Genomic DNA, 27,194 nt, shown 5'->3' on the forward strand with positions numbered 1-27,194 from the left:
ATATTTATATATGTGTGTATACATATGTACATATATGTGTATATTCTTAGTCCATCAGTTCTGTGGCCCTCAACGGGAACCAAAAACACAACATCTATTACAGCACTGCATTTGCTAATAAATATCCTTGTATGTGTTTGGATCCCAAGTGATACCTTCCACTTCCCTGTATCATATAGTCAAGACTTTTTTTTTTTTTTTTTTTTTTTGAGATAGGGTCTCACTCTGTTGCCCACGGCTAGAGTGCCGTGGTGTCAGCCTAGCTCACTGCAACCTCAAACTCCTGGGCTCAAGTGATCCTCCTGCCTCAGCCTCCTGAGTAGCTGGGACTACAGGCATGCATCACCATGCCCGGCTAACTTTTTCTGTTTTTTGTAGAGACAGGGTCTCACTCAGGCTGGTCTCAAACTCCTGGCCTCAAGCAATCCTCCTGCCTCAGCCTCTCAAAGTGCTAGGATTACAGGTGTGAGACACCACACATAGCCATATTTTTCAAATATTCATAAAAGAAAACTGCAAATGCCAATAAAATGGATATTAAATCTCATTTATCAAATTCCATACAAATACTATTTTAGAAAAAATTCCTTCACTTGTATATTTTCCCAAAATCTGGTTTCAAACTAGTCACCAAAGCCTCTGACTTCAATTTTATGCTTTGAGAGAAAAGAGTTAGTTACAAAGCTTTAAAAGGGTAAACAGCTGTTTAAATCACCCAAGTGATAGTCCAGGACTTCAAGTGTGCGAAATGAAATTTATTCCTTAAATTATATATAATTTAAAACGTACAGTAAGTCATAAATAAAGCTTCACTAAAATAATTCATCTACTCATATAAATAACACCAAAACCATGTAGAAGTCAGAATCAACACAACCTAAAGTGTAACAGAAAATAAATAGCAAACCTTTTCTGTCTGTTCTTTTTTCTATATGTACCATCCTAGTCTATCTTGGGACTTCTTGTATTTAATCTTTCCTGTAGTGTGATTCTCCAGTGTAAACTATTCTGACTTTTTAGAAATATTAGGCTACAATACACACACACACACACACACACACTTCCCTTGGAATCATTTAAGTGAAAATTGTATAAATCATTAGTAAGTTTACAGAGGAAAAGGGAAAATATTTGCCAAGACATATTATTAGAGGAATTTAAACCACCAACTAGTCCACACACGAGCTGAATTCCCTAAGTAAACCTCCAGATTAGATGGCAGAGAGATGACACAAGGAAATAAACATGCGAGGAAGTGACACTGTTTCTAAAAGTGTGATTAAAAAAAAAACACTGTTTCTTCAACTACTCTAAATATCTACAGAGTAATATATATAGTGTACAAGGTGGTAGGCACAGCCAGACTGGATGTAAGTATACTCTGTTGCCACAGGAGAACCCTCTCTCCCTCCAACCTCCTCCCCTTCTGGAACGCTCCACATTGGTTAAGGAACCAGCCACCACTTGGTCACTCTAACAATTAATGTTACGTGTCAACTTGACTGGCCCAAGGGATGCGCAAATAGCTGATAAAACATTATTTCTGGTTGTCTGCGAGAGTGTTTCTGGAAGAGATCAGCATTTTAATCAGTGAACTGAGTATAGAAGATCCACCTTCACCAAGGTGGGTGGACATCAAATGTGCTGAGGGCCAGCACTGAGCAAAAGGGCAGAGGAAGGGTGGCTTGGTTCTGTTCTCAAGCCGGGACATCCATCTCCTGCCTTTGGACGTTGGCACTCCTGGTTCTCGGGCCTTCAGTCTCAGATCGGGACTTAAAACACCAGCTGCCCTAGCTCCCAGGCCTTTGGGCTTGGAATAAATCACACCCTTGGCCTTCCTGGGTCTCCAGCTTGCAGACGGCAGCTCATGGGACTTCTCAGCCTCCATAATTGCATGACCCGATCCCTCACAATAAATCTCTTTGGTTCTGTTTCTCTGGAGAACAACTAATACTGTCACCAGAGCCAGAGAGAACTGGAAATTAGCGTAGATTTCTTCCTTCCCCTAAACCCCCTCCACCTAATCAGCACCTGAACCCCAGTATTTCTAAGTTCCTTAATTTCACATGGGGCCCCCATCTCTTGCCTCCATTCTCACCATCACGCCTTTACTTTGGGGCTGGATTAAAGAAATCCACAGTCTCAAGAAGGAGACATCAATAGGCACAGTCAGGAGTGACAGGGGAACATCCTGGGGCCATGGAAGCTCAGAGAGAATGGCCCACCTAGACAGGACAATTGGTGGCATCCTGAGGCAGGTGCATGTCAAATGGAAGCAGGAAAAGATGGGGGGAAGGCAATTATCTGCTTCTTTAGAGGGCACTAAATTGACACACGGGTGTGGGGTGGGGAGGTGACAGCTAGAGAGGAAGATCACAAAAGGAAGAGCTTGTCTGCAAGGAAGTTTGGAGTCTATCAAGCAGGTGACTTTCTGGAATTGAGGTAGGAAGGGTGAATATCACACATGCATTTAAACACTCATTAATAAAGGACTAATGAAAGAGAAACCTACTGCAATTGTTTGAGTGTGTCCCCCAAACATTCATGTGTTGGGACATCAGTTTCTCATACAAGCAATGCTGGGAGGTGTTGGGGTAACAGGGGGTCCACCCTCAAGAAGAGATTAATGTGGTTCCCACGGGACTGGGGTAGTTCTAGCAAGAGTGGGTTGCTATGAATCATATTGGCCACTTCATCTCCCCCTTTTTGTACCCACTCCTTGCCCTTGTGCTTTTCTGCCAGGGTATGAAGCAGCACAAGGTCCTCACCAGATGCAGCGACCCGCTCTTGGACTTCCCAGCCTCCAGAGCCATGAGCTAAATAAACCTCATTCCTTTATAAATTACCCTGTCTCAGGTATTCTGTTACAGCAACAGAAAATGGACTAAGGTGTTGACTGTCCCATGAGAGCCACATTTAATGCAATATTTGGGAAGCAAAAGCCACAGGCAGGGAGAAGTCCCAGAGATACGTGGTCACTAGAGAAATAAACCAAGATGCCTACTCAAGCTAGTTTCAATCTCTCTCTTTTGTAGTAAAGGATGCAGCCAATTCTATTCTCCTTCAATTCACAGAGTTCTGTGAGCAATTTCCAAGAAATTAATAGAGATGCATTGATTCTGGGTCTCAAATCAAATAAAAATTGCCCTTGACTCTCTGCTGTGGACAAAATACCATGAGAAGGCCAGTGGAAGCACCAAATATATCCTCTCTTGGTCGTGAAGTTGCACTGGCATCAGACCAATTTTATTTCTTCTTATAGACACGAACAGTTAGGCTGAAATAAACAAAGACCAAATGGTGATCAGAAATAAAGCTGAGTTTATTCTGTACCTGGCAAAGGAAGCCTCCTCACTCAGAAGGGAGCTCAGCAGGGCTCCCAGAAATAAGGCAGCCCAGGTTCAGAGCAAAAAGGAGGAAGTACAACAAATACGGCAAGATTCTGAGTTTACAAGGAAGACCATCAACTCTGCTCTGTGATGAGATGCTTGCACAGAGCCTGGTTTTCACAGATCTGGGATGGGTCACATTAAGATTCCTGCAGGTCCAGGGTCATTCAGCAGACAGGCTCACACGTGCATGCCTAAAGCTTGGTAAGATTTTGATTAAACCACCTGCACAACACAACCACCACCACCACTACCAAATAACTTACCATAACCCTCAAACCCTGTTTTATGTGAATTGCGTGGGTTTTTTTTTTTCCTTGCACTTGGCAGGGATTTAAACAAGCGCACAGGGCCAGCCTCCCTTCAGAACAAAGCCCAGGAGTAGGAGCAAGCTAGACTTCCACAAGTTCACGGACATTGCAGCCTTTCTCTGAGTGCTGTCTTCTTTGAACGCAAACGCTGCCTTCCCTCCAGTTGGCCTGCACCGAGTGGAAGGTGTCTGGACTACGGTAACCGGATGATGTGGCAATTCCCTGGGCCTCTGGAGTCCTGCCCTGCCCGTCCACGGCTGAGATGCTATCTCACGCTCCCTCCACATGTCCTCCCTTCTAGTCTGACCTTGACCCACAGGAGTGCCAAGGACTACAGCCCAGCATCCTGGGCTTTGACACCTGCCACCTTTTGCAGCCATGACCCCCTCTGATCATATGTGCGGCACCTGCACCAGCCTCTCCTGGCCAGGCACCGCCACTACTGCCCCTACTTCGTGGGCCACCCTTGAAGAGCGAGGTTCTTGCTCCTGAGCCCAGTGAGTGGCTGGCGCCTGTACCCCGCTGAGGGGACGATGACCTCAGGTCAATTCACCTCTCTCACAGTGCAACCCAGCTCTGCCAAGGGAGCACATTGGAGTCTGGTCCTCTCAATGAAACCTCTCCCCAAAGGGAAGCATTGTCGGGTGTGCCCATCTCTGCACACGTGCCCACACTCCTGGCATAACGCAGAGCAGCTTCACCCCCTGGCAGGTGAGCCCAGGAGCGGAGGCCCGAGAGGAGTTGCTCTCACATTGCCTGCGTTCTGCACTAAGATCACTGGGTAGGGGTCAGGGCAGGCGCTTTTTCAATCTTCCAACACCTGCCGTAACCTCCAATTCTGACTCAATGGGTCCCGGACGGGGCCTGGACATCAGTATGATCTTACAAGCTTCCAGGTGATTTTAATGTGCAGCCAAGGCTGAGAGACACTGATTGGAGAGAAAGAGGCAGAGACCCCCAGTGCACCCAGATGGATGAGAACACGCAGTTGCAAAGCGCTTCCTGCTCAGGCCCTCTCCCCAGGGCAAAGCAATCTCTGCAGTCTACAGAGTAACCGTCAGGAAAGGATGTTGAATTCTGGTGCCGTATTTCATTCAGACAGCACCTCTTTAACCAATCTGAGCCTCATTTTCCCCAACTATTAGTAAAAGGGCTGCTCTAGATACATGTTTTGCTTCTCCTGCCCCTCATTTTTCAGTTTATGCATTTCCTCTCTCTCCGTCTCTCGTTTTTATGCCAACTGATCATACATTTGTCTTTCCACCCCGCAGAAGTGCTTTATGTGTTGCCTTGAAATTAGATTTCAGCAGTGCCTGCCCGCTAAGTAAATAATATCACAGAAACCATAAACTCCATAATGCAACCCAAGGTGCGTAACACTGATAATGTTATATTCCATCTCACATAAAATACTCCATTCGGGGACCGTGGCTACCCATTCTTTCTGGAAAAGCCAGTGCTGAGACATACAGATGCAGCCCACTGATGCCAAAGTCAGAGCTGCTGCACAGCCACCACCTACCATGATGTTTACTGGGATTATTTTTCCCTCTGAGCTTAGTTTAATATCTACTTATCTAGTAGAAATTTCATTTTGGAACTATTTTCAGAGCAAGTACAAAGACATCCTTGAGGATATATTAGCTACATGACTTTAATCCACTGAAATAAATAAATCTCTCACCCTACAATAAACTCAGCACGTAGGAGGGCAAGCAGTCTCTCAAACAGGCCTTTTGCATCAAAAATAGCGAGGAAATATACAAACGACCAGGGTATTATGGCGCAACCCAGAATAAAGTAGGTCTGTTTGCAATCCTTTCTATAATGACTTAGTTACAGAAAGTACCAAAAGATTTTTTTCCTCTATGCTGTTTCGGAAAACTTTAATATTCAGCAAACCAAAATCGCAGCTGAGTTCCAGACCTGGGTGGTTCACGGGTCATCTCTACCTGGACATCTCCAAGATCCCCAAATTCAGCATCCCCAAAATCAGAACGTGTCACCTGCCCTGCCGCTCTTGTATTTCTGATCTTGGTTAATGAAGTCACCACCCACTCAGTTGTCCAAGTCAGAAACCTGGCAGTTACCCCAGAATCTCTCCCCATCAACGCTCTGCCCACTCCTCCCAAATCCTTAAGTATTAGAGATTCTGCCACGTTCACACTCTCGTATCTGTCCCTCCCATCCCAACCCCACAGCTCCTGTTTTAATTTGTCACCTCTCCATTTCTCCACCAGATTCTCCCAAGGGTCTCCCAACTACTCACCCTACACGCATTAAGTCCTGGCCCATCCAAATCCTGCCATGATAAGCTTCATGAAACAGTCCTGATCATGGTGCTGCTTTCATGAAAACCCTTCACTGGGTCCCCACTGTCTACAGGATGAAGTTCAAATTCCAAAGTGGGGTGTACCAAGCCCTCCGCAATCCCACCTCTCCATCCTTAGGTGTCCCCCAGCCTCACCTTGAACCCTTTGCCCTGGAGTTCCCCAGCGCCCCAGCCTGTCTCCCAACCCCTCACCTCTATTCGGGCTGCTGCTTCTGCTGGGATCTCCCCGTGCGTTTCTGACCCAGCAAAACACACTCATCGTCTGGACCCACCTCCTCCATGAGACCCTTCTTCACACCCCACCCCAAAAGAAGAATAGGGCACCCTGGCCTTGGGCCCCTGGTCATGCTCCTGCCACAGCCTCTACATGTCATTGCACTTATTTAGTGACAAAACTGTGAGCTCCCAGAGGGCAAGAATTGTACCGTATCTTTTCAACTCAGTGCCTAGCACGGCTGCCTGATGCACGGTGGGAATTTAATAAATATTTGCTAAATGAATAAATGCCTCCATGACAACATTCAAAGAGGGGTTCCAAGCTAGTTTCTTTCCAGCTCAGAGACTTTGCTTTCAGCTGCTTGTGATGTTGGCCTGCCTCTCATTCCACATGGAGATAGATCACCTTCTTATCCTCGGAGAAATCATTTCTTTGTTCTTTACTCCTGAAAGACAGGTCACGCTTCAAGGCACTCCAGCAGCTGACAGTAAGAAACTATCAAAACAAGGTATTCCAAATCCCTGGTTTTAAATTCCCTCTCCCTGGATGTGACTGCTTGAGTGAAACACAGAGTGAAGACACTAATTAAAGCAGAATGGGCCGGGCGCGGTGGCTCAAGCCTGTAATCCTAGCACTTGGGAGGCCGAGGCGGGCGGATTGTGTGAGCTCAGGAGTTCGAGACCAGCCTGAGCAAGAACGAGACCCCGTCTCTACTAAAAAATAGAAAGAAACTATATGGACAGCTAAAAATATATATATAGAAAAAAAATTAGCCGGGCATGGTGGCACATGCCTGTAGTCCCAGCAACTCGGGAGGCTGAGGCAGTAGGATCGCTTAAGCCCAGGAGTTTGAGGTTGCTGTGAGCTAGGCTGACGCCACGGCACTCACTCTAGCCCGGGCAACAGAGTGACACTCTGTCTCAAAAAAAAAAAAAAAAAAAAAAAAAGCAGAATGTCCGTGGCACACACGGGACAGGCTTATAAAACCTACATCCATGCCCCCTGCCCATGCGGATGGAAAATAACGCTAACAGTGAAACTGACTCAACCTCACAAGGGACGCACATAAAAATAAACGCATCACCCTCAACTCACCAGCGATCGCCCCTGTGCCCAAGGTAGAACTTTTAGAAAGTTCTGGGCCCACCCCAAATTCCATTTGAAATGTTAAATATCTGTAATGTATCTGCCACTTAATGTCACCAGCAAATAACTTCTTCTCCAAGTACTGATTTCATATTGGAAAATGGGCAATTGAAATAAATGTGTCATTAACATAGTGTTTCCCCGCTTGATGCTAATGCACTTAATTTATTTTCCCAGCTTCTCTTCCTGCAACCCTCCTCAGGACGATCTGAAACTCCTTGGGTTACCAACAGACAACCCAGAGAACCTAGAAACCAACCAAACAACCAAACAAATAAGCAAAAACCTTCACACTAAAGAGCTATGGAGACTCATTTGTTCTTGAACTCTTATCACTTGTTCTGCGGCTTCCTCTGCGGGTCACACACCAAGGTCAGAACAGGATAGAACATCCTGACCACCTTAGTGGTCAGGGGGCAAAGCGTCGTTCAGTGGCCACTGTTGGTCCCAGGAGGAGAGAAGTGGGAGAGAGGGCTTACTCGGGAAGAATGTGAGGGGTGTGATCTTTTGTTTTGAGGCCCTAGAAGGCTTGTTCTCATTCTGCTTTGCTTATCTGCACAGAGATTCTAGCTATGTGCTGGTTCCAAACCCCAAAGATTTCAAGGATATTTGGAACATCTTTTATTAATAGCAACTCTAAGAGATTTCCACGCCACGCTGCTCAGATACACGCCAAACATGCAAAGACAGGTACCATATAAGGGCTTGTTCCCCCAAACCCTGTGAGATGCGGTGGAATGGCTTAACCGTGCTGGTGTGCGGGGCAGACCCAGACATCACGCTAAGGAAAGAGCATCTCTGGGCCACATCCAGCCATGTCAGGATGGTCCTGTGTGTGCCACTGTCCTGGAGGGGACGAGATTTTGATTTGATTCTATTACACATACGGAGCAAAAGTAAAACTCCCTGAAGAGGTGAAGCACCTAAGCAGTGGCCCCTGTGGAACCTGCTGGGTGCCAGATGCTGTGTCTGTGGCAGAAAAGGGGAGGAACCATCACAAAGTGAGGAAATGACACTGGAGGGGTTGGCATTCCGGGCTCTGCCACTTATAAGCTGCAAGACTTTGGGCACACGGCTCTAGTTTGTGAGCTTCATCTCCCTGTTACAAAATAAAGCAATAATAGCGACAGCAACGGTAACAGTACTCATAGCAGTGGTGGCACCTGCTACATGGCGGTTCTGCGGTGAGCACTTTACAAACACTGGTACGTGCCACCTCATTTAGCCTTTGGAACACCCTGCTGGGGAGATACTATGAACTCCACCCTCCGGAGGACACCCAGGGTTCGGTAACCGGCCCAAAGTCACTCAGCTATCGTGAGTGGCAGGGTCTCAGTGCAAAACCACGTGGGCCTGACAGATGTGCTCTTTGCAAGTGGTGGCTGTCTCCGGTGATGGCGAGAATGTCACAGACACGGCAGATCTACAGGAAGGGGGCTCCGAACACACCGTACGACCATGTGACCACCGGGCATCGCTGGCCGGGTCTGCCCCTCTCGGCAGGCCGTGCTGGCGGGGAAGCCGGCCGGGGAAGCCACACGGGCAGGGGGAGCGGCACTTACTTTCTCAGGACGGCGATCTCATTCTCTATGCTGCTCTCCTTGCCCTTCAGCGCCTTCTTAGGGATACACTTCACCGCGAAGAGTTTTCCAGTCGCCTTCTCTTCAGCTAAAACCACTTCGGAAAAGGCCCCGCTGTGAACAAAGAGGGAGAGAGAGAACATTTCGATTCAGGAGATCGGTTTCACCGTGGCTCCACTACCCTGCCACCAACGTGTGGGTGACAGCAATGACAGCACGATCCCAGGCAGCACTGTTACTTTGCACCCAGCGCGGCCCCTTACCCAGTGTCCTTATTCAAAGAAACACACACGGGCAAGCGTGCCCTCGTGCAAAGGGACACGTGGAGGTCAACGTGGGTCTGGCCCCCTCCTGGTGCCACCTGCCGCCCACTGCTCAGCCTGGGGGTGTCCCTTGGAGCCAACAGGAACTCTCCCACAGGAGGGCCCTCCTGCAGAAAAGACTGGGTCCCCCACGTAGACTAGAAGGTCATACTAAAATTCTGGGGTTCCCACAGGCCCTTCGTCTAAAGGAAATTTCAGAGCCCTTTGCAAACACTGGATTTCTTCTCCCAGATGGTAAAGAGGCGATCGATCACAGTGTGAGTTGGTGCTGCCTATGGTAGCGACGGGGGGGGGATTAATTGGTTGGGGTACACAAGTTTTCACCAAGCAGTTTGTTTCCTTTTAAACCAAATAAACAAACAAGGACCACACGGACGGTTGTCTCCAGACCGCAAAACTCGGGCTCTGCACACACGGGCCAAGGAAGTGCCACAAGCCACCGAGTCCTTCTCTGTTCCCAGACTTTCCAGAGCAACTCGTATCTGCAAAGACAGACTCCAAAGCTTCTACACCGGCAGAACTTTCCTGCTACAGGGACAAACTCACCTGTATCAAGAGAAACCACTGGAAGCCCCAATGTCGTCGCCATACCAGGGCCTCAGGGCCTACGTTCCTCAGTAACCATCACAGAGATGCCTGAACAAGGGGGACACACATTTCTCTCCCTCCCGTTGCCCGTCGGACAGGGATGCACACTCTTGTCACCGTCCAAAGGAAACACATGTATGTTTTCCAAATCTTTCCAGTGGGAGGAATCCACTGTCACCCAGCACAATTAGCTGTGAGTCTTCGGGACAGTGTTCCCACTGGAATGTGAATGCTCGTGAGAGAAGTCTGTCTCCAAGGCCTGTGTCTAATGGTATAAACCCAAGGGGCAGAACATCATCATTCTACAAACTATGCAAACGACAAATGTCCAAACAAGGATCTTCTGCCCAAATCCACTAATTATTATCAAGGAGGATTCTACTCATGAGCACCACAAGTGACGGTGACGGAGGGTCAGACCCTGTCACCGGGTGAGCTGTCATCCTTCCCGAGCATGTAGATCCACTTGCTTTGTCATTTAGCCAAACGATGCGCATTCACCTACTTTAAGCTTTGCAAACACAAAGCTCTCTGGTCTTTTTAGGGGATGTAAGATTAGCATAAATTGACATTGTTCCCACAATAAATAGGAATCACTTGAAGATACTTCCCCTATTCCAGGAAAGCTAATTAGAAACATCAAAAACCAAATTCATGAATGAACAGTCTGAGCACTTGCAATGTAATTGGACAACACAGAACACAGTGGTGTGTGTGTGTGTGTGTGTGTGTGTGTGTGTGTGTGTGTGTGGCAGAGACAGAAAGAGAGAGAGGGAGAGCGGGAGGCACTGGTGGCAGGAAGGATGACAGTAAGGAAAACGATCTGAGAGCCTCTAAAATAAAAGCCTTCAGACAACCCCAGAACATAAATTCCAAGGAACAAAAGCAGGAACAAAGAGTGACAAAGTTTTAAAAATACAAAGAGGTCAATGCAGGGTGCACTCTATGGGCTGGAAAACACAAGCGTCGCGCACTTAAAACACGGAATGGCTGAGCACTCCGGCTAGGCTGAGTGACGCCGGCGTCTTGGAACAGTCTAGTCGTCTGGGCACGGCCCGCGCTGGCCTGGCATCTGTGCTGGCTCCGCTCTCTGCAGTCCGACCTCTTCCCCTACCGCTTATCTGGAACGAGGTGAGCTGGGTCCCCAGGGGGTCCCCCAGGTGCTGAACCCAATGGCTGCTTCTCCGGCTCATCCTACTGGACTCTGGCGTGACATCTGGAGGGCCTTGTCCTCCTTCCTAAAACTCTCCACTTGGTTCTACAACACAGCTCTCTCCTTCTGCCTTTATGTCCCTTTGCTCTGCATCTCCACCTCCTCCTCTTCCTCCCTTCGGACACCTCCTTCCTAAAACTCTCTACTTGGTTCTACAACACAGCTCTCTCCTTCTGCCTTTATGTCCCTTTGCTCTGCATCTCCACCTCCTCCTCTTCCTCCCTTCGGACACCTCCTTCCTAAAACTCTCTACTTGGTTCTACAACACAGCTCTCTCCTTCTGCCTTTATGTCCCTTTGCTCTGCATCTCCACCTCCTCCTCTTCCTCCCTTCGGACATCAGTGGTCCCCAGGGTTTCACTGGGAACCCTCCTTTGTTCCTGCCCTACGCCCTTCCCCCGGAAAATCTCAGTGGTTTCCACAGCTTCAGCCCCACCTGTCCCCTGATGGCCTCCTGACCTTGATCTAGATTGTAATCTCTCTCATGTGCAAATCTCCCCTCCCCAACTGTCCCCTTGGGCCCTGGCCAGCCTCTCAAGAGCACTGTCACCAAAGTGCAAATCAGTGTCTTCATCCTAGAACCTCTCTCGCCTATATTCCATCTCTTATTTCTAGAGATTCAGTTAATGCAGACTAGAAATCTGTCTACCTTACTCCTCTCTCCCTCTCAATCTCATCACCAAGTACATTCAGGTCTTCTGCCAAAAAGACTCTCAAATGCCTGGCTGTTCCTCCATCCCGAAGCAGTCCTTCCCTCTCTCACCTCTGGACTACTTCTGGGACTCCCTCCTGGCCCCTCGGCCCCAGCAAGCCTACCTGTGCCTGCTATCTCCCACCTGCCACTGGAATTCCTTTTCTAAACCAAAGATCTGATCATGTCATTACCCTACTTAATACGTCTCTGAGGTTCCATGTCTATAGGATAAAGTTCAAATGCCTCTGCGAGTTGCCCGTGGCATTCAGAGCCCTTCCAAACCTGACCCCAGCTTTGCAGGCTCATCTGTCACCACAGCCACCATACGCACGCCCCCCACCATACGCAGGTCACCTCGACCCATCAGTCAACTGGCAGTTTCCCAAACACTCCCATGACCTTTCACCCCACTGCCTTTGTCCAAGTTCCACCTACCTCCTCCTTCCTTGAATGTCATTCCTTTGTCTCTCTCCTTGGCAAAATTGCATTTATTTTTTTAAAGCCCAAGATGGTGTATTTCTTTCTCTTTTAAGGCTTTCTCAATTGCCTCTCACCCAGACAGACTGCCACCCTCCTTCTGGGGCATGCGGCTTTTACCAACATTACTCCATTTACACGTCCCATTGGAGTCCTTTATGTCTTGCCTAGAGCAGGCATTAAGAGCAGCAGGTGTAGGCCATTCTTCTCTGTGTCTCCAGACTTAACAACATGTGGCACCAACTGGTGCTGGTGCCCAAGACAGTTTTGACGGTCACCATTATTTGGGGCTCTCTAATTCCCCATCTGACTTGCTACCCTTCTCCTGGGCTGCAGATCCGCAAAATAAGTAATACAGGCTAATGACCTTCCACACTGAGGGAAACAGTACTGTCCCTTTCCTCCTTCATAATGTCTTCCTCTCAGTTTCTGTGCAGGCCTGTGCAGAAAGAATCTCAAAGGTTTCTCTTGAGGCACAAAAAATTCTTTGAGTCCTTCCTGATCTATTTTAAAACATGCACTTATATGCTTGAATGCTTAAGTAACATGACACAGTTCAGTCATCCCGAGATCACAGTTTGCTTTGACTGGTAAAAACATTAAATTTGTGAATTTATGATAGATGATATTTCTCCCTAAAAACCTTCATCCTGGTTAAATAAGTAAAATTTGGTAGAAAAAGAAGAGAAGGCAGATTTTTATACAGACGAAAGGACTTCAGAGAATGCATAATCGCGGGAGAAATAAAAATTCCAGTGTTAAGAAAACCGCATTTTTTTTTTCGAGTTGTGACAAGACATTTATTTGAATTATAAAGGAAACCATCATCCTAATTTTTTAAAAAATACCAAATTTCTATCAAAGTGAAATCTCGGTGACAAATACTAGAAAGGTCAAACAAAAAAAGTTATTCTTGAAATGCTAAATATTTTCTGCACCTGGAGATAAGCTGTAGGAATTGCACAAGTTGAATCCTTCTCCCTTTTTCTCCACAGTTCAAAGAAAATCAAATCATTCCCTGGAGGCAGCCTACCCAGATTGTAAATCAGCTACCCAGGGGGAAACAGTCTTTTGAGAGCTGAATTTCCAAGACTAAAGGGAAACACATTGTCTATAGTGACTCAAGAATTTCTACAGCGACTAAAGAATTCTCAATGACTACTTACGCTTTTAACTTCATAAACGATGGCTCTGAAAAAGGCTGCTTTGTTTTGCTTTAGTTAGTCAGTTTTAACAGACCCCCTATCCCTGCTGTAATGCCCACCTGGTGATGTACACCCAGCCTTCTCTGAGCAGTGAAATGATCTGAGGTCCAAGAGACCAAGGAGAAGGCAAAGAAAAGAAGTTGGCGTGGGCTCCAAGAATGCCTAATCTTCCTGAGTTCCCCGAAAAAAATGCAGCACTAAATCCATGTGCCCCGAGGATGTCTTGGCTAAAAACAGATATTTAAGGGTTTTGTGAACTACAGGTAGACATGTACCTTCCACTGGTTAAAAAATTCATAGAGCCACTCAGAGCATCTTAACTCCAGATCTGCAGCTTATACTGGGACCAGAACCCAGAACCAGGGACAGGCTAGCTGACCCACCTACTCACTACCAATTATTATTATAAAAAACAGAAACAAGAGTCTATTTCTTTCCTTTCTAATAAACTTTCACAGTGTCTAATAATCTTTAACCTGAAATTGGTAAGAACAAATATCACATAGTATCTAGGGAGAGTAGTGAACAGGCTGGCTGCTCTAAGCACACATCATTAAAAATAAATTCTTTTCTCATCCAAGAGCAATTTAACCACAAAATAGATAAATATTTAACCTCCACTGACCTACTGTGACTTTCCCATTCTAGGTGCTCCACGACTGTTAGTCAAATTGAATCAGTGGAAGTCAGACTCCTCTGACTTTTTAACAAGAATCAGGAATTCTTGACCTGTCTTTTGGATTCATAACCGTGCACTAAACCAACCACTTGGTAAAATTATATCCGTCCCAAATTAGACCAAGAAATAATCAGAGGGTGCCGAAATGATCTGCCCTATTAGCTTAGAGTCAGCGATTATTGGCCCATTGCCTTTTTGTGCTTTTTAGTCATTTTACATACAGATGAGATTGATTGTGTTATTAACTTTATTAACGGCATTGCCTCTAGCCTACTGCCATTATTGGACCGTGCCACTGGGCCGACAGGCCTCCTGCCATAAATTCAAATGTTCTTTTCCACGGAGCATACCATTTCTCCAGTGTCAAGCCAGGTCAATATTAAAGGCTGGTTTTTAAAAAATGGAAAAAAAAATTAAGCAGCAACAAATGAAGTTGGTGATATTTGGCTTGAGAAAATCTAGGAACTAGATGGATGTCTTTTAGACCTATTGTTCCAGCACAGAATCAATTCTTAAAATGAAAAACCTGCCTGCTAACCCTAACAACAGTCTTACTGACCCCAGAGAGTCCAAAGAGATAGCAACAGTCTTGGAATTAGATGGTCTCTATGTCTAGGCAACTCTCTGGGCAGAAATTATGCAATTTTTAGAAGCAACATTAACTCTTTCTAGTAGAACCTTCAGTTAAAAATCTTCACGAAATTGTACACCATTAAGAACATTTTGCAGTGCTAATTCATCACAGTGACCGAAAGAAAGCCATGCCCAATCTGAAAAAGAAAGTTCCACCAAACAAGCACAGCAAAAAGAAAAATCTTGCTTTCAAATGCTTGAAGAACAAATATGTGTGCATGAAAATTGGTATCCAATTTAGACATAATGTTGATATTCATTAAAGTGCATCTTCTAAAACCCTCCACTTGGCGATTACGTAGTAAGCCGTATGTTAGTTTATGTTAATGCTGAAGCTAAAAGTATTAAAATTCTATTTCTTAAAAAATAATCTATAATTGAGGCTTATTAATTTGGACCAGTGTTGCATCAACCAGTTCAAATTAGAGACACACCCTTAACTTTAGGAATTAGATGCTTAGGAACAGGACGACTCCTACTCAAAATAGTTACTCTTTTTCACCAAAAAATGCCCATCTTCCTCTTCAACTAGAAAATTCCAGAATGACAAGCCACCTTCCATAATAGCTCCCAGAACCATGATGAGACTTTCTTAAATATTCACATGATTGGCTTGACTTTTGTCCCTATCGATTCTCTGTCTGAGACACATCCCTGTGTCTAAAACCACCAGAGCAGGTCTGGGTTATGACAATACTTGTCACAGGGGGGAAGTCATCAAAATGCTGACACAGTCATTGCTTGTGACATCTTCAGTGTCTGAAGGTTTTTCTGTGGCACTAAATCTTCGGTGCTAATAGCTTCACTGATCCAAATGCAGAAGACAAATAAATTCCAAATGAATGTCCACTGCCACACTTTAAAAAACATGCTTCATTTAATACCACCACTTTCCCCCCTTCCCTCCTCTGACAGGCTCTCATACTTTATCTCTGCTGTCCTCGCATCATTTGTTAAAGGCTGATATGCAACCAAAGTGAGTCAAGCACTTTTTTCTTATCACACCAACAGGGAGGATTCATGGAAGCCAGTTTTGGAGTTGACAGTGGGGTAAAGGATTCAGGTCTTCTGAGACTGCAAAGTCTCATTGTAGCCACAGCTTAAAAGGCCAGTAACACTCCAAGGCACACAGAATGTCTATGGGGACCACAGATGCATTTGCTGCAAGGATATATTTTCCTTGGATGATGGAGATAATGACCTGGATGAAATGGAACTCCCATTCCATTCTCCATCTTTCTTCATCAACTATGTGGACCTCTTAGACGCTACGATTCTCACTGTAGTCTCTGCAGATCTCCCATTTGAGAAAGATTTCTCCCAATAGAAGTGGCTCTTCAGGGGGGCTCTCCCCTTTCTCACTCCCACCCCCAATGCTAGGGGGACCAGACCTGGCCAACACTCATGTCTTCCTTCTCTCTGACCACTACGAAGTTCCAATATCCTCCGAAGGCCAAATGCACAGCCCCCTTTGGGAGGGGCCCGTGAGCATCAATGTCAAATGGTGGGTGCAGCCATAACCCCAAAGCTAGGATGGGTCAGGATATTCATGACTGATTAATCCCAACTGCCCATCCCTCACCCGCCAGGGGCCTCTGATTTTAAGCACTCTTAAGCTTATTTTTCATGCTTACTCAGGGCAGATGTCTCGACAGGTAACTTGAAGGAAAATTCTTTTAAGCTTCCTGCTAACCAAACACACATCAATGTACTCTTTAATTAATTTTTCCAGTTCCCTCATAAAAAAACCCCACAGAGTCCTTAATGGTATGATGATTACTACATTAAAGGAACATTTGGCTGTATCTACACAAGGAAAAAAAAGATCAATATACTGGTGGAAAAAAATCAGCGAAAGTTTGAAATAGCAGAACATTGGAAAGATCCTAAATACCCATCAGTAGGGAGATGATTAAGTACATTAGAATCTAAGAACACGGTGGAGGTCTACGCAGCCATTTAAAACAATGAAAGAGATTTATGTGTGCTAATCTGGAATTATCCCCAAGATATAGTGTCACGTGAAAAAGTACAGGGGCAGAACAATGTGTATATTACACTTCCATTTGTATCTCTCACACACACACACACACACACACACACACACACACACACACACGATCTTGGGAAAGACAGACAAGAAGCAAGTCATACCATTGCCTCTGGGGACAGACTGGGAATGAAGCCCACTGGGGGACTGACTTTCTACCCATTTTATTATGTGCACATACTTTCCCCATCAAAAGTTAATGAAACAGAGAAAATTCTACAAAGAGAGAATAATCAATAATAATCTACCAAAACGACGATCTGGCTAATTAAAGCCCTGTACTAGATGTTTTAATTAGATCAACCAACTAGCTGTACCAGATTGATGAAACGTCAAGAACAATCGTAGTAAACAGCCACGTTCACCCTTCACGCTACATGGATAACCCGTCTAAACGGGGCTGGTGTGAACTGGTTATTCCGCCCCTTAAACCTGGTTCACAATTAGCCTGGACAGCTTCACTGATGAAGAAATTCAATGGCCTTTTGACTATTTGAAAGAAAAGCTGTTATTTACAGAGATCATTTGTCAAGAACACTAGGGACCATAAACACCCATAATGCCAGGGAACTCATTCACACGGAAGGAGGAGTTTGACATGGGCCCTGAAGGATAAGTGTGTCTCAACAGATGACAATAGTGGAGAAGATGGAAAGAAGGCATGAAAGGGGAAGGTTGGGGAAAGAGGCCATGTTCCAGAGCCAGGCCTGGGAACAGGGCAGATGGTCTACACATGAGGGGAGTGTCACCGGGAACAGTGGTTTGCAGAACAAAGCACGATGCTAAGAACACAGTCTGTGTGTATGCATGTGTGTGCATGTGTATGCATGTGTGTGTGCATGTGTATGTATGCTCATATGCCACATCATTCATAGTCACAACGCTGTAGAATCTCGTGGTGGGCAGAGTGATGGCCCTCTAAAGATGTCCACATCCCAAGCCCCAGAACCTGTGAATATGTCACTTTACATGGCAAAAGGGACTTTGCAATTGTGACTAGGGTAAGGATCTTAAAACAGGGGGAGTAGCCTGGAATATCCAGGTGGACGCTATGTAACCACAAGGGTCCTTATAAGAGGAAGACAGGAGGGCCAGGGTCAAAGAAGGAGGTGTGATGACAATAACTGCCCAAATTCTCATCCATACAGTGTCGATGGCAATCTGGACTATAGTGAGTAAATTCATGGAAATTTTCTTAACCAGAGAACCCGCCAATGCAGCCCGGATAGCTTTAGCTTCCTTTTAAGTTGCCGACCGTGTTGGCCCACTTCCACCCCAAAGGCTGAAGCCAGAGGTTCTCTCCCCTCCTACGTCCGTGAACCCACACTCTCTATTAGGGGAGAGTGGAAGATTTTTAAGCTGAACTTTCTGTTCTGTTCCTAAGCGATTCCTCGGTGTTTTAGAATTAGGTCCCTGCCTTATGGCCATGACATCTTGGAATTCCACATCATACTTTTCACTCTTTTCCAAAGCGCAGATACTCAGTAGATGCAAGACTGACCTTATGTCGCCCCACTTATTAATTCCTTCTCCTCCTCAACTGCCCACATGTCTCATTATTCATTTCCTGATTAATAGAACTGACTTAATCTTCAAGTGCAATTGACATGTTCTCCCATTTCCTACAACATAATCACATTAACGTTATCCCAGCTGGAAGGAAAGAAAATTCATAGCTCCTAGGCTCTTGTGTCGTGGTGAAACGCTTTATTTGCTGCTCAATCACACACATGGAGACTAATCAATTTGTTGTGAGGTGCTGATGATGACATTATTTCTGGCCAAAAATAAGAGCAAGTCTGCCCTGTGGCTATTCATGGAAACAAAAGAGCATTATTCCCTGAGAGCAAACCTGGTGTGCAGAATGGAAGTGAGAGCCCAGGAATATTGGTGCATTGTGCTTGGCTCAATGGCCCAGCCCTGGAAGTTACAACCCAGCACAGAGATGGTGGGTGTGCAAGCACAGGGGCCGCTCACCCCGACAGCCCTCGTCAGTCTCAAAGGACAGAGACGGTGACCTCAGTGCTCTGATCCCCACGGAGCCCTGTGGCCCCAGGCACAGGCTGCTCCCAGCCCTTCCCATCAGAGCAGAGACAATTCTCCTCCCAGGTGAGGCAGAAGGCATCAGCCAGAATCTCTGAGACTATTTCCTTGACATTCGGGGACAGGCTGCTCTGAGATTTAGGGAAGATAAAAAACAGAGCCAAACCGAAAACCAATGAGATTCCCAGGCAGGGTGACTTGAGGGTTTCCAACAGGCTTGCAAAAATATCTCCCCAAATTGGCCCAATAAGGTGCACGAGACCCCATCAACAAGCCACTTCGTTGGGTAAAGGGCCATACCCAATAAGGACATCCCCTCTGAAACCCAAGCCCGTTTCCTGGGAACGTGTCAACGTGCCACATAGCAACGTTGGCGCCTACTCAGCCATAAGTCCTTAATGACACTGGAAACTGCCCGTAGTTTCAACATTTGGTAGCTCTGGTCCTGGAAAAGTAACAGCATTTTCAAAGAAGTCTGAACTACTGATATGAACCACTTTGCATATCATGGCCCTGCAACGGGGTCACACATCCGGGAGCTGGCAGGGGGATAGAGCCCAGGCCACTTAGGAAACGTGTACTGAGCACTAGTACATGCCAGGCCCCGAGGACACAGGGCGAGTGGAACAAGGTTTCGGCCCCAGGAAGCTCTCACACTAGCGGGAAGGGAGGCAGCATATAAATAAATGTGTATGTCAGGTGTTGGCAAGAGCAGTAAACAAAAAGGAGGCAGGGGACAAAATAGATACATGTATATAGCATGTATAGTGACAAGAGGGGTGGCTCCTCTCTAACTGCACATGTTATATACATATATAGACAAGCACAAAGAATGCAGCCTGCTACTGGCATCACAAATGCCATAATTCTAGCTAAACTAACTCATCATTCTTATGTGCCCTGACAAGATTCTCCACTTGACCAAATGTTGGTCCGGCCCCTGACCTTCTCCCAGGTCCATCCGGGCACTTCTCGTAAAATCCAGTTTCTGGAAGAACCCTGCTAAGTAAGTTTAGCAAGATCCCCCCGCCCCCGACCCTGGATAGCTGGTCACCAGGGTATCTGATCAGGTTCCCATCCTCCGCCATCCCCAGGGGATGTCTGATCGCCTGGGCTTAGCTTCAGCAAGAATCTTGTTAGAATCATCCTTCCCCCAATATTTCCTCTTAGTAATTCCCCACCCAGCAACTTCCAGCCTGTTCTTTTGCTGTGAATTCCCACTTGCCCTCGCTACGTTCAGAGTGGAGCCTGATCTCTCTCCCCCACTGCAAGACCCCGTTGCAGGGGTCCCTACACCAACCACCGTGGTCCTGAATGAAGCCTTCTTTGCCATGCTTTAACAGGTGTCACTAGATCATTTTTTCTTTAACATCCCTAAAAAGTAGAACTGATATCGATTTAGTCAAAGTTCCTCCATAAGCCATGAAAATTCGTTCGCGCCTGAATTCTCCCACGAAGCCAGGTTTGCCACCTACAAGATGGATGTGAGGGTCCCCTGCTCCCTCCCCTTCAGCAAGGGTGAACTCCAGACTTGCCCTCAGACCCAACAGCGAGGACAGGCTTGAGCCCTGGGAATCGGACCGCTCTCCTTCCCACATGCATTCTGCAAGTTTGTCTGTCTTCTGCCACGGCGCAAGCTGCATGGAGAATAATAATGCTGTTCTGCATCTAATCACCCATCTGCCGGATGCCTAGCAACTGGCCTGCACCTCCTCGGGCCCTTCCTGGAACTGGCCCTTCATCCTCATAACGGCAAAAGTCATTTCATTTATCAGCAACAGAAGATTCTGGAAACATATCTAAACCGCACACACAAAAAGAAATACTTAGTATGATTTAACATTTTTTCCACTTGTCACACACTTCAATACTTCTGCAAAGTATGCTTCGACATAAAAACTGGACACACTAATTGTTTGAAATCAGCTATCCAAGCAGCAGCAAAAATGAGCTTCCTTCTCTAGTCACACTTCCCTTCCGTTCACCTGCAGGAACAAATCGCTGTGTCTCAACTCTCATAAATGCTAAGATGGCAGAGCTAAAGCGATCACACTTCAGTCCTGGCATCTTTCCTCCGTGTAAATAGGGAACAATTATACTGGTCTTGTTTCTTTACTTGATTTTAAAACAAAAATACCAAGTCCAGCACAATCTAAACCAAGCAGGGTCCTTTCCGCATGTGTGCCGCCCACGGCTGGCAGTGCCTGTCTCTCCCCACGAGCCTCACAGCATTTGAACAGAAAGGATCAAAGTGTCAATTTAAAAAGGAAAAGATAAGAACACATGTGGTGTCACTGTTCTTCAGCAGAGCATCGGATACAAGATCCAAGCAAGTGATATTTAGTAAATGAGTTCCGACGCCTTTGCCATGTTGTAATTACACAGAAAGAAAATCTGGGTTCTTTAAACAATTCCTGTTGATTAAATTTCTAAATGAAAAAAAAAAGCAGTGAAAATGTCGCAAACATTTTAGGAGAAAGGAATGAGAAGATGTATGTAAAGTTAATCTTCTTAAGTGAGATGAGAAATACAAAAGTCTTACTAGAATGGAGAAAATATTCAAGTCCTGCTAATAAAATATTACCAGAGAGTTAATATCTCTATTACACCATGGGCTTCCCACTAAGCCTGCCATGTGCACAACTCAGGGGGTACTTTCCACAGAAACCATGCCCAGCGAGACGGTCCAGCCCTGCAGATCAACGTGGACTAGGATACACACACACAACTCTCAGAATGGCCAGTGAGTATATTAGCTGATGCTCAAAATTCACCAGTAGTCCAGCAATGCTAAATAAAACCTCAGCAAGACAGCTTTTTTCTCAGCAGGTTGGGAAAAGGTAAATTTATGTGGGAAAGCGGCTGAGTATAAATTGCTACAACATTTTGGGAAGCTAATCTGGCTATACTTGTTAAAGTTACATTTTAAGAACTCTGTCCTATAGAAATAAAAAGCATTATATAATGATATATATATATACACACACATATGCTTATTGCAGCACTATAAGAAGTGGAAAATAATGAAAACAACATGATTTCTAGTAAGAGTGGAATGGTACATCCATACCGTGGAATATTATATTAAATATCAAGATGGATGTTAATATACCAAATGAGAAAAGTAAGCGCTGGTAGTTACCCGGTGGAAAAGTTAAATTAAATTTTAAGATCATATATATTAACAGGGATAAATCTCAAACACATAATAACGAGTAGGAAAAAAAGCTTACCAAAGGACACCTACAATGTTGATTCCACTTATGTCAATAACTAAACCACACACACACACTCTCACCAACATTGTTTGGATACCTAACATATACATACGCAGTGAAAATATAAAGATCTACAACAAGGATGCACCCAGCTTCAGGGAAAGATCACCACTGGGGAGGAAAGGGGGAATGAAATGGTTTAAAAGATGTGAAATGTAGCTGTATCCATAACTTTTTTTTTTTTTAAGAAATCTGAAGCAAATATGGCAAAATGTTAATTGACATTTGTTCGATCTGGGTGGTGGGTACATGCTAGTCTGTTCATGTATTTTTCTGTACTTTTGGATAAATTTGAAATATTTTATGATTTAAAAAAAATTAACCCAAGGCATAAAAGATAACGGTGCCTTCAGGAAACTGCAGACATGGGGGTGTGTAAGGAAGGAGACCCTAGGTCCTGGTTCCCTGAGGACAGTCCAGAGTTATTGATACCACCCCAGCCTAATATCCGACAAGCCCAACTTTCCCTCTCAAAAGTATTCAGGGCAAGTTAATGACCCTCTGTCTCCGAGCCCCTGTCTTCATCTGTAAAATGGAGAGATTGACACCACATACCTCATGGGATTATGGAGAGGATTAAATGAGAATATGGAAATGACATACTTACTACTCAGTGTGATTGGTAAATAGTAACTACTTTGATGAGCCAATGGGCCTCACAACAAAAATATTCACGAAACACCACAAGAACTCAGAGGAAAGAGAACAAAACTCTGCCTCGCCAAAATCCAGCACTGAACCTTCGCAGAGTAGAGGCACTTGACCAATCTTTTAGGAGAGAGAATTTTCTAGAAGAAATTTGTCTACATTCAGAGACTGCATGACCAACAGTGTTAGAATATAACAAAAGAGGCCCGGGGTTTGTAAGAACGGCTTTTGGATGTGAGTCAGACAGTTTTAATAACTTAACTGAACTCCTGGCCTCATTATTTCTTCGAGCTCATTTTGCAAAGGACTTATTGGCCATTCTCCTGAGGAAGAAGCGTTACTTAATGGGCAGAGTTAAGCACTAATGATGATGGAAGAAGAGAATAAAGTCCCTGCTCTCATGTGTTTAGGGGGGAAACCAGGATGCAGGAAACACTGAACAAACCAAAACAAGTCACTGCAGAGTGATGGGTGAAATCTGGTGGCATGGTAAGTTGGAGACTGTCACACACGGCCAGGGCTGGTGTTGTCAGACAGACCCGGGAGAGACAGGGCCTGCCCTGGGTGTGGTGCACAGATGTGACAGAGCCCTGCAGGTGGGTGGGTGACCCAGAACAGGCAGCGTCTCCATGGGCAGAGCAAGCAGGAGCATGTGTCCGACTGTAGCGGCAACTGTTCCTTGTTTTGCATGTCCAAGCTTGTCTTAACGTCTTTCTGGGTAACAGGATCCTGCCGTCACAGGGGCAGCAATGTGTCACTGGGGCTAGCTGCTCCCCAAACCTGTTTCCTTTTCTTGTCAGCCACGGAGCTAGACTCTAGTTCCCAAACTAGCAGGTACACGTGGCCATGTGACTGAGCTCTGCCACTGCTGAGTGAATGATGTGGACACTTCCAGGCTGGCCCATAGACACGTCCCCCACACCGCTCTCCATTCTTCTTCACACCCGCCCACTAAATGCAAGGTCCCAGGTGAGGGGGGGCTACAACATGCGAAGAGCCAGGGCCTCTCGGTCCCCATGGGAAAAACCTACTGCCAGCCAGGAACATCTATGCGAGACTCTGACAAGAGAAAAATGAAGACCTATTTTATTCAACCGCTAAAATCTAGTGGTTTATTTGTTATGACACCTAATATTACCCTAATACATCAAGCTACAAAATTATGGTTTCCAACTTCCCTATCAGCCCGAGGTAGCCAGAGATCTAAGCCAATGTCATCTTGTGAGGCTCACAGAGGCACTTTCAAGGGGTTGACTCAGCTACCATAGGCATACACTTTTGTCCCTTGCCTGTCCTCTTCTTCTGGAATAAGGACATGATGGCTGGATCTCCAGGAGTCAGTTTGTGATCTTGAGGACAAAAGTTTCTTTCTAACGGTGATGGGACAGAAAGAAGCTAGGTTTCTTGTGCCTTTACAGAGCTACCATACTAGCCCTAGAGTCCCTATTTTTTAAATTATTTTATGACAATAAACCCACCATCTATTTATGCCATGTCAGAACTGTCCCTACTAATTTGTCTACTGTCAGCCAAATGCACCTCTTTACTAATAAAATGGGCACGAAGACCACCCAGTTAGACTGGAGGGGCTGTGTCATATTGAAGAGCAGTGGGAGGCAGGGTGGGTCATGTGATAATACAGTACCATTAAAATAATGGCGATGAAGACTGAAAAAGCACAGAAAACATCATCTAGAACTTTATAGAAAACACAAAAAGGTATCCACATTGTGAGTGCACAGTAAACAGAACTGGAAGTTTATGGCATGAGAACCATCCTTTAAAAGGCTGTATTGCATCACATTATGGAGTAATGACCAGGGAATGGTCCACGGAGTGACGTATGAGATACTTCCTTCCATTCAAATAATCTCACAACCCAATCGTCCAAGGGGAAGATGGTTCTGAGCAGAGAAACATCAACCCCTGCCAATAAACAATGTGACGCAGTCAGAAAGGTCGGTCTTGAAAATAAACTGAAAAGAATTAAACGGGACTCTTTTGACCAAGTGATCGATACGTATCTGTGAAATAAAGGAATGTAGACAGAGCATATTTTTAAAAGTCTAAACAACAAAGAAGAAAAAAGGCAAGGGGCTCTATCAAATTAAAAAAAAAACCAATTTTAAATGAAAAAAATTAAGATTTTTCCATTAAAGGAATGATTTAATTGCTCAATAACCTACCCGGGGTGGGGGGTGGGGGGGACTGTCAAGCGGAAATGATGGGCGGACCTGGCCTCCGCCCTCCACCATGTAGTATTTGGAATAATCCTTTATTGGGAAAAGCCAGATAAGGGACCTCTTAGAAATTAACTACGAGAGAATTCTCTAATTCCTCCATTATAAATCTTCATAATTAGAGACAGGAAATCTCCGTTGCCTTTATGATCAATTCCCTGGCCCCACCATCTAACAGTCCTTTACCACATCAACCACCCAGGGAGAGAGGCCAGCAAGAGCCATTTTTCAGTTTACGACCGACCCAGAGAGAACATTATTGCAGGGAAACAAAGACAGGCAAACAACGTCAGGGGACGGCGATTTTAAGTCTTGTTCCCCAGTTATAATTAGTCTGTGCTCTGTGCTTCATCACTGGAGCAGGCAAGGCCAGCCCTGAAGGAGTTGACTGCCAGGCCACGCGGTTCTCTGAAAAACGGGAGGTGTGGTTTGGTTTGGTTCCATTTTGACAATTCCCCGGAGTCTCCCCTGCTCCAGGGTGGCTCATCATGGTAGACACTGCAATTATTAGGATATCATTAGTAACGTTCCAAATAATTGGACTTTGTTTAAGCAAATGTGATGCATACAGACGAGTGAGGTCCAGGCACTAGGAACCTTCTGATGCTGGTGAGTTCCACGCACCCCTGACAAACATCATCTCACGTCAGGACAAGGCAGATGACGGGAAACGCATGCACTCTGGACAGGCTGTTGGAGAAAGCCTTGCTTTTTGCCTGACTATGTATGTCTGAAGAAAACAAGTCTCAGCAGGTCACCATCATCATCAGATGGTCTTGCCACGAAAGCCCAAAGCAAGAATACTCCTGTGAATGTAAGTTTCATGTCAGTTTCTGCTTCTGGTTTTATTTTCCATAGGGGAAGCCTCTCACATTTAGGGTCCTTGAAGCCTGTGCTCAAATAAATAGTCTTATCCTGGACGATCTCAGCTTCTGATCATCTCAGCCTTTGGCTTTAAAGATGGAACAGAAAGGGAGGGGGCTTGGAATGGCAGTGCAGAAAGAAGGAGGGGGTCCAAAAAGTAATCGGCAAGAATAGTTCTTGGCAAAAGGCACGTGGGAACCGCTGCCTTCCCCAGGCCCCAAGGTCACGGGAAGACTCTCCTGGAACCTCTGTAAGTTGAAAACACAACAGCATTTTTGTGCATCTCCATTTGTTAAGCTGCACAAGCCAGTATTAGCGTGTAAAGCAGTGAGTTGAATTTTCCCACCAGTGTATCTACCATGCCGAACGGGGAGATCACAAACTGCTAGAACCAGGCCAGCCAGAGAGATCACCAAGTTCAGCCACCTCATTTCCCAGAAGAGGAAACTGAGGCCAAGAGAAGCAGAATGACTCGCCTAAGACCCAGCTGCTCACAGCACTGAGTTAATCCAGTCCAGCGCTTTCCCTTAACAAGGCACTCACTTTCACCTGGGAGTTTAGCCCGCCCAAGATCCCCACTCACAGCTTGAAGGGAGCAGCTTAACTGTGCTCCTTGTGCTACCCCAGCAGCCTTCCAGTTCAGAGGGGAGCAGTCTTTAGGCGCACGGGGCCTTTGGAGCCAGCCAGACCTTAACCTAAATCCCAACGCCAATGCGCATCTGCTGTGCAAGTCTGGGGAAGTAACTTAACCACCCTGAACTTCAGTTTCCTCATGCATAGAATAGCAATGCTAGTCCCTTCCTTAGAATGGCAATAAACATTATGTGCTTACATTTATAACAGGCACATAGTCTGGCTTGATACATGGTGGCCAGTTGACTAGATGTCTTTTTCACAAGTTTACAAGAAGAAAATTCATATTTAAGTTGTTTCCATTTCAAAAGTCTCACCTCCATGAAGCACGGGACAACAGATGTTCATTTATCTCAATGTAATATGGGAAAAAGGGTATGTTGTCTATTCTCACCCATGTTTAATCATATTCATCCTGAAAGTCTCATGCATCTCTAGCCCTAGAAAAAAATCTTTACTATACATATTGCCTTAAGGGCTTCCTTCATGACTTTTCATGGCACTCCTATTTTAAAAATGTATTTGATTATGGGATGACCTTTCTTGCTTCAGCAACAATGAACAAAATTTGTATATGACCTCTGACCACTGAGTAAAGGACCACCCAACTCTGCGAGGTTCACCTCTAATGATCTTAGAAAATAGACAAATA

General features: G+C 45.5%; 1 protein-coding gene across 2 annotated transcripts in view; it reads right to left on the bottom strand.

Moving 5' to 3' along the window:
• The window catches only part of LOC123626382 (calcium/calmodulin-dependent protein kinase type 1D), a 301,697-nt gene that overhangs the window by 170,888 nt on the left and 103,615 nt on the right, over positions 1–27,194 (bottom strand). For both annotated transcript variants that reach the window (XM_045535304.1, XM_045535312.1), the window contains exon 2: positions 8,958–9,089. In XM_045535304.1, coding sequence (XP_045391260.1) covers positions 8,958–9,089 — 132 coding nt within the window. The remainder of the gene's footprint in view (positions 1–8,957; positions 9,090–27,194) is intronic.

This window comes from Lemur catta, chromosome 1 (assembly GCF_020740605.2).
Source record: "Lemur catta isolate mLemCat1 chromosome 1, mLemCat1.pri, whole genome shotgun sequence".
Classification (NCBI taxonomy): Eukaryota; Metazoa; Chordata; class Mammalia; order Primates; family Lemuridae; genus Lemur; species Lemur catta.